The 8,567-nt window shown below is 41.2% G+C and overlaps 2 protein-coding genes across 2 annotated transcripts in view; one reads left to right on the top strand and one right to left on the bottom strand.

Moving 5' to 3' along the window:
* Nucleotides 1–1,769: 1,769 nt before the first annotated feature.
* On the top strand, nt 1,770–5,148 carry dbx1a (developing brain homeobox 1a). Its single transcript, XM_062549485.1, has 4 exons — nt 1,770–2,292; nt 2,543–2,644; nt 4,069–4,271; nt 4,421–5,148. Exons 1-4 carry the CDS (start codon nt 1,935–1,937, stop codon nt 4,745–4,747), a joined length of 990 nt encoding a protein of 329 aa, XP_062405469.1. The 5' UTR covers nt 1,770–1,934; the 3' UTR covers nt 4,748–5,148.
* Nucleotides 5,149–5,421: 273 nt separating this feature from the next.
* nav2a (neuron navigator 2a) overlaps nt 5,422–8,567 on the bottom strand; it is a 218,943-nt gene continuing 215,797 nt past the window's right edge. Inside the window, exon 35 of the mRNA XM_062548737.1 lies at nt 5,422–8,494. Within this exon, the coding sequence (XP_062404721.1) occupies nt 8,369–8,494 (126 nt within the window). The 3' untranslated portion in view covers nt 5,422–8,368. The remainder of the gene's footprint in view (nt 8,495–8,567) is intronic.

Raw genomic sequence — 8,567 nt, 5'->3', positions numbered from 1 at the left:
CTTTAGAAATTAAATTGCGCGAAGACCCAATTGAAATGGAAGCGAATGCCGAACAAAAATGGTAAGAGAACGCTGGTCAAGCATCATTAGTCACAGGTCTTAGCTTTCTCTTTTAAACCTCATTCATCGATGACGACAAAAGGGACAGAAAAACAGTAGCCTACCAGACAGCATCAAGTCTAATCCTTGAAAAAAAAATCTTAAAATATACATATTTTGGAAATTTAGGTAATGGACTAGCGCTTGTGAAGAAAATGGTAAATTGGCAAATATATATCTGGTGGTAAATAGAAGTAGTCGTTTAGAGGAGATGGGCGCATTCTAGCCAAATAAATCATACGTTTCCAATGTAGGCTAAACACCCGGTTAAAAGATTTAAAAATCTTGTCTAGGGTCTATACAAAATATATTCATTGTCGTATTGAACTTTAATAATGTTATCACATATTAGTCTCAAACTACTTATTTTACTCAAAAAATGTATGGACTTCAATAGAGATTTCTAGATTCACCGCGATTTGTTTAAAACGTTTTTGACATTCGCATAGGCTATTTATTTGAATATCCAGGATTTGCTCAAATGCGCAAGCCATTGCTCTACTCCCCTAGAATATGTCTAAAGAGTAAAAAAGTTGACAGAATTCAAACGGAGCCACGGCACGCCCCGGTGTGAGAGCCATTCAGCGTGTCGTTCATATCAGTTTAATTTGAGTTTAAGTGTCCAGTCTTTATGGACGCGTTTTAAATCACAGATGCACTTTTATTCATGCGCTTAAGCCAGCAGAATGAAATCCCTGCATGGAAATAAAGCGGGATTTTTTTTAGAAACCTTTGTTTAAGAAAAGAAAGAGGAGGGGAACAGCTGAGGGTGACAGTTAGTTCATGGTTAACAGGATAAGGTCTACGCCGCCAGAACCGCACACTTCTCTTTGCGAATGTGCAGCAGACCCCAAGAAATGAATGAGCGCTTTTTCAAACTCTGGATATTTAACACATCTGTTAAAGAGATCCCAACCGAAAATCCTTTTATAGCATTAATGCATGACGGAGTCCAGATTGAATCTTATGCGAGCGCATTAAACTGTAGGCTATTAAATAAATATATAATGGCGATGGGCAAATGCACTGCATAGATTAGCGCAGTTGGGCGGTGGGGTATAGGCAAAGTTGCAGAGGGGTGGCAGTTGTTCAAATCGTACTGGGAGAATATTGTCAAATAAGTTGTATATTGATATGCTACTTATTTTTTTCATTGTATAGGACAACTTTTGTTCAATGGGCAGTTAGTAGGCTGTAGCCTAAATTCACACGTTTTTTAAACATCAATCTTGAATTTCAAGTTTAACTGCATGTGTTTCATGTATTAAAATGTGTACATCGCAACCAAGTTAATTTTATAATAATTTTCTGCACCAGTTTACGACTATTTCTCAACAGACGGTTACCCGCCCATTGGGTCTTGTGTATTCATTTGGCAAAGCCGGTCCTTTAGATTTCTAAATTTGGGTCCATCAATTATAGCCATTTAATTAGCTTGTGCGTGCCTGCTCCCATCTATAATACATCAGAGCATCAATGAAACTTAGTCAATATGCAAAACTGATGACTACGCCTTCTTTGTTGGGCGGGCATTGTCTACTGCGATCTTATGAAGTCTAATCCAATCATAAATTGCACTCACTGGCCAATCAGACGGCTCTCTACCCCGCTTGAAAGAGCCTCTTGCGGAGGACTTTATTGAGCCGCATTGTTGTGCCTGTCAGCCTAGGACCCAAGTTGTTTGGCCGTCCCTTATAAAGCCACTTTCCACCCAAGAGGGCTCAGATGATCGCGATCAGACTTTCTATCAGGAGCTTAAACGAGAAGAGATTTTCCTCTGGGCAGCGGAATACTTCACTCTAAGACTTTGTAATCGCACTTATCTAGACAGGACGATGATGATCCCCAGCGTTATTGCACCACCAGCGATGTACCCGGGTCTTCTGCGACCAACAGCGGCGTGGCATCCATCATTTCAGGCGACGATTCCCTCTCCATCCGGCTTCATGGTAGATGACCTCCTGCGCTTTGGTAGACCGGCATACTTGAACCGACCGGTCCCGGCGCCGAGCAGCTCTCCGCCACTTTCTATAACCCACAACATGCCAGTCAACCACAGCTTACTGGAGCGCGTAACCACCACTGTTTCAAGGACGCATGTTTCTTGCAACCCTAAAACTTCACCCGCCACCAAAGATCCAGCTTATCTGAAATTCGGAATGAACGCTATTCTGGCACCATCGCCCAAGAAAGGTGAGTGTTTCTTTTTACAAGGCAAACCGGCATGTTTTATTTCTGTAGTTGTATACAACCACTGTATGCATGAAGAAAATGCATGTAGCTAGACTTTTAGCAAACTGCAAAACTTTTCCAACATTTGCCGCACCTCTGTATGAGTTACACCACTTCTGGAATCGCAAGTCTATATGAGCACATTAGCATGTAAACAGTGAGAGAGCTGGTTGTTTTTTATATACTAATTTAATATATTTTTTTCCAACAGCGTCATCTCCACCCTGTGTCCAACATCCACACGCCAAGGCATTCTCCTTCCCTTATGTTGACGGATCATTTTACCCGTTCGTCCGGTCATCATACTTCCCAGGTATGTCACATGATCTACATTGGCACTTCTTTACATTTGTCCATTTTCCAGTGGCTTTCTCTATTACCGGAGAACATACAGAGGTCTGACATAGGCTAGCATTGTCGAGACAAGTCTCGCCAATTCGATGCCCCATTTAGCGCGGGCACTGACTTCTTTGACAGCGCACCCTCTTCCCCCTCTTAAATCTACAAATTAGGCGCAATAGTCACGGTTCAAGCGCGAGGCAGGGTTTCCTCCCTCCTGCACCGAATGCATTTTGGCGTTACAGCAGGTTCTCGGTTTTCCCACAGTGTGGGGCCACTCAATCCACTGGCTGCCAACAATGCTTTCAGCACCATGACCAATCTGGCCAGCTCCCTCCGGGGCAAACCACACACAGTCCCAGGGAGGATTGACTTTTACCAGGCGGCAGAGGGGCGTTCACCGGTCATGGACTAATTTCTCCATTAGGCACCATTGAATGTGTTCAATATTCTCACAAGACCACATAGAGTGTTGTTGTAGAGACATACCTGTGATGGTCCAACACCAAGTGAACAGTTAAAGCTTAGAGAAACGGAAAGCAGCATCTTATTAAAAAAAGTTATTTTTTAAAGACTGCTCAATTAAAAAAAAAATCCTATGTGTTACACATTCCAAAACCAGACATCAAAACAAGCTGCCAGTTTATTAGGCCTATAGGCCCAACGTGTCACTAAATGATCTGCAAACACACTTGGGCCTCAAACAGGCTACTCCTTGATTTCTCCTTGAATAGTTGCGATCCATTCATTGAGAGCCTTAGAATAATCTTTTAGAGGAAGACTAAGGCGGCTAGTCCATGATTTCTTTCAGACAAATGATAATAGAGTGCACTTCTTTTCATGAGCTTCGCTGAATACTTCAACAAAACAACTTGAGCGCCCTGAATAGCTTTTCGTGTTCATTTAATGAAAATGATTTGGGGGCAAAAAAACGGGCCCCGGTCATCAGTATGCTGGCATGCAGTTGTGTTTAGTTTGAAAGTGTAAATCTCCTTTTGTGGAAATAATATATGGCCTTAGCTGCCTGTCCGGAGTCTTTTCTCCGTCAGTTCATTACTACACAATTACCGTTCACGCTTTATTAACTCCTCTGTCCGTCATTGGGGGGTTGCTAAAAAAAGGATACTCTCCCTTTTTACCATACCAATGCGGAGTAGATCCGGGCAATGTGCTAATTAGTCACCTCGTGCCATTTCACTGAAAACGGAGAGGAGTTTCACGACTAAAGGAAAATATTGAATTCTGTTTAATACATAGTACTTAATGGCCCCCTCAACGTCTTCGTTAACAGGACTTAGACTGGCTGTCAACGCGTAATACTGAGGAAAACATTTTCTGACATGTCCAATGTAGTCTAACAAGGAACACTTCATAACAACTTGTTTTTTTCTTCCACAGCTTCCTCATCTGTGGTTCCGATCCCAGGGACTTTTGCCTGGCCGTTGGCTGCCAGAGGAAAGCCGAGAAGAGGCATGCTCAGACGGGCCGTCTTCTCTGATGTGCAGCGCAAAGCCCTGGAGAAAATGTTCCAGAAGCAGAAATACATCAGCAAGCCTGACAGGAAGAAACTCGCTGCCAAACTTGGCCTTAAAGACTCACAGGTAAGCTTTCCCCTCTACTACAATCAGTAAGTAGAGTAAGAGTAAGTTTGTCTAGACTGCTGTGTAGAATAAATAGTATAAGAATACAACAAGATTCAGAATTCAGAAGAGGTTTGATTGACTCATGATGTTCTATCCTTATGTTTTAGGTCAAAATCTGGTTCCAGAACCGGCGTATGAAATGGAGGAATTCAAAGGAGAGAGAGCTGCTGTCCTCGGGTGGTTGCAGGGAGCAAACTCTTCCCACGAAAACCAACCCTAATCCAGATCTCAGCGATGTTTGCAAGAAGTCCTCAGAGGAAGACGACGACGACGAGGAGGCGTTCGACGGAGAAAGTGCGAGCGCACCACACTTCTGCCATTCACCAGCAACACGCGACCTCTCCAGAAGCGTCACATCGAGCATGTCGTCTCCATCGCTCTCCAGCAAACATTCGGACTTTTCAGACTCAGAAGACGAAATTACCGTCTCGTAACCAGTCTCCATGTGGTCCTCAAACTGACTGTTAATAAGCACAAAAATATGAGGCTACTTATAAGAGGATGTATCCGTTTAATTTAATCCAATTCATTCAAAAGAATGTATCTCATTGTTATCTCTCAGATCGCAGGCAGTGGATGTTAATATCAGGATATACTTCTTAAATGATTTGCTGTCTTGCACAGCTTTTTAGAACTGTACAGTGTTTTGTACAATTATTTTTGTATGGATATTTTATACCAAGAATATTAAGATGACTGAACTTTCCATATAGATATAATTTTATATTAAGAACTGTAGACATTTTGTGTATAATTTATATGGATTTATGTTGTATTTTACAGCACACATTTGTGTTAATGTTTTGTACAGATACCAAGTAAATTTTTAGACCAAACCCATAATTTATATGGTTATTTGTTTGTAACAAAATAAGTTGGCTATAAAGTTGAAAAGTTTGTTAACTGATCAGGAATCCGAATTTCATGTGTGACTCTTCCTCTACATTTATTGTTCAGCTCCAGTGTTAGATCAGAAGGACGTTTTAGTTGCCTGATTTAATGCTTATGCTCATTGTGAGGAAGGATTCCTTAAAAAGGTCTATATTATAGTTAACTTATATCTGAAATATGAATGACAACCAATAAGGAACTAAGACAAGGTTTGACAAGAGAGCCCTTATTTATTGCTTGGGAAAGGCATGCTTCAGTCCTGAACTCCCCTCTCAAAATAACTATATATTTTAAGAGGCGAAATATCAGAAATACAAAACAACCCCTTATCAAGAATACATTTTGTCCCATCACATAATCACATTTCATTTCCACTATGAATAAATAATCAATCATTTATTGAATTACAAATAATTTAAGACTGGCACAGAGATCATCAGATTCATAGTTCAACTGACTTGCTCTTTTTACAGTTAGTTTATGATGAACTCTAAACACCTGGCAGATGAAAAGAAATGTTGTCCATAAAATACTCACATACTGTATCTCCAAGCTCTGTTATAAATGGCTTGAAATATCATCAAAAATAGGTTATGATGAACTCTAAACACCTGGAAGATGAAAACAGAAAGGTTGTCCATAAAATACTCACATATCTTCAAGCTCTGTTATAAATGGCTTGAAATATCATCAAAAATTGCAGCTGGTATGCAAATATTTACATGGCTTTATCGTACAAGGCAAAACTGTACAAAGGAAAAAGCACAGCGTCAACAGACTTGTGTGTATGGACAAATTTCTCTGGCAGACAAACCCTCCTTTAATTTAGCACATCCAGACGTCTGATTTTCACTCTGGGACACACACAAAACATACACATCTCTTGTGCTTGCATGTGTACACAAAGCCCTGGGAACTCATGGTGACAACAAAACAATATTCACAAACTATATATATATATATTTACACAATGTACATAGTCTTGGCAGTGCTGAAGATGTTTGAAGAACAAACAAACAAACAAAAACTAAACAAAAGGTATTTGGCTTCCATTTCAAATCCAAAATGATGTTGCATAGGATTGGTAGACAGGGCACACACGCTGAAATGTCACGGAAGCCAGAGAGGCTGCAAGGCTGCAGGTTTAATACACGTTCAAATCAGAATAATGATAACAATAAACATCTTACGCAAGAATGTTCATGTTGAGGCTCCAACTCTTCAGCCTGTCCAATTTAATCAACCAATCAATTAAAGCCAAATGACAACATACAGCAGCATACACGATGGCCGACAGTGATTTGAACATATCTGTAGCACCAAAGCTACAATTAAATTTTTTCCCCAAGCAGTTAGGTCTCACTAGAAGCATGACAAAGGCCCAAAGGTTGATGAGGTATAAAAAATAACCTTATTCAGAAAGATTTCACTCAGGCATCATTCGTATTGTAAAAAGGAGGACTTGCTTTAGGGCATGAAAACCTGACTTATTTCAGGCTAAACACTGACGGATCAGTGCAAAAGAAACGATATTTTACAGCATTTCACGATCCTGACTGAAGCATTGAGCTTAGAAAAACAATTTATATCCATATTCTTGATATTTTTCTTTGATCAATTTTTGCTCCCCTAACAAACATGGCATTGGGTTTCGATATGAAGAAGGATGCCACTTCACTAAGGGTCAATGTGGAGCAAGCAGAGTCCAAAGAAAGTAGCATCATACAGCCCTGTGTTTCAGTAGCAAAACAATCCCACAAAAAGGAAAACAAACAAACAAAAACAAAACCCCCCCACTAATGCACACCGTACTCATTTCATTACAAAAACGTAAGGCATCTGTTTTTTTTATTTTGTATTTTCAGAGTCTGATTTCAGCACCAAAAAGAAAAGAGAAAAAAGAGATGCTCGTAGAAGCTTGTGCTACAGCTCCCTGTCTGAGAGAGCACAGGATGCGATGGTCCAGCAGCACTTTGCCTCTGCTGAAGATGGACAGATGCACCATGAGATGCCTCCAGGTGACCACCCTGACTGACTGGACAGGGTTTGTTGTTGTTTTGTTTTTTTTTGGTCAGCCGGAAGGCAAAAGTTTGTTCAAGGCTTCACGCAATGCTCAGCAGACGCTCAGGCATTTAGGGTAAACTTAAGGTAGAAAAAAGCACTTCATGTAAGTTCACCCCCCTCCCCCCTCGAACCCAAGCCCAAAAAACGGTCACGTGGGCAGGGGGTTGGGAAGGGCAATCTCTCACACGATCCAATCAGAACCATGACGAGAGTGTTGAACATCCTATCTTTCCAGCATGTCAGTGACTTTGCTTTGCCTGATCAGAGAGTTGACTGATGACATCTCCCTTTCAAAAATGTGCCGGTGATATTCATTGCAGATATATACGAGTACCATCTCAAAACTGGTTAGGAGACCATGATGATGAATAGTCTTGTACTGAGTTTTCATATGTGCTCCATATTGTAATGCTACCATTATAGATTGATTATGCTGTGCTCCTTACACCATTAACTTGTGCATTGCTATATAACAGCCATGGAGATGATGTTTGGCTAGCGCCTCCTGCTGGTCTGATGAAGCGTTGCTAGATTGAACAGGAGATGGTGACGGTGTGATGATGACCTGTCCAATGGCTGGGCGAGGAAGTGCTGGTTAATGGTGGTCAGAGTGAAGTTGAGAGGACAGTGTGTAAAGTGTGAGGCTGCTACAAGTAGGGGTGACATGGGCTCCATGCAGTGACACAAACAGCCAGCAGAGGGGGCCGTTAGCACCAAGTGTTCCTCTGGATACCATTTAGCACAATGGGGGATGAGAGGGTTTTGTGAGGTAATGGATTTGGACAAAAATACTTCCTCCACAGTGTTAAATGCTTTTAAAGTCTCTTTTTTTTCCAACTCCCATTTTCACATCCAACAATGCTTGCAAAAAGCCCCTTGAAATATAGTTGCAAAAATAGAAGTAGTGCAGTTTTAATGTCTTCTCACGTCTTTGTGGTCACGTCTTCTCTGGTTTTGGGTTACCAGCACCCAAAGTGTTCGTTCATGACTGAAGATAAGGTTACACTTACAGAGGCGATTCGATTTTGTTGCCTGGCCATAACATAAAATTAAAACCGAAGTCATTTGTGAAATTAAAAAAATCAAGAAAAAAGGGTTGATCACAGCGTGGACTCCAGGGAGGAGTCAAGGATGTCGTCATGGTGACTGTTGCTGTTGGAGTCGCTGTCGTAGCTCTGTGGACTGGAGCAGTTGGCAGCCTCCTTTAGTCTCATCAGCATGTTCATCTGAAAAAGGAAAACATCCATTCAATATTCTCTCTCTCTCTCTCTCTCACACTCTCTCTCTTACGTATGTAAT

Source organism: Sardina pilchardus, chromosome 11 (assembly GCF_963854185.1).
Source record: "Sardina pilchardus chromosome 11, fSarPil1.1, whole genome shotgun sequence".
Lineage (NCBI taxonomy): Eukaryota > Metazoa > Chordata > Actinopteri > Clupeiformes > Clupeidae > Sardina > Sardina pilchardus.
This window is presented reverse-complemented; position numbering and strand designations above follow the sequence as displayed.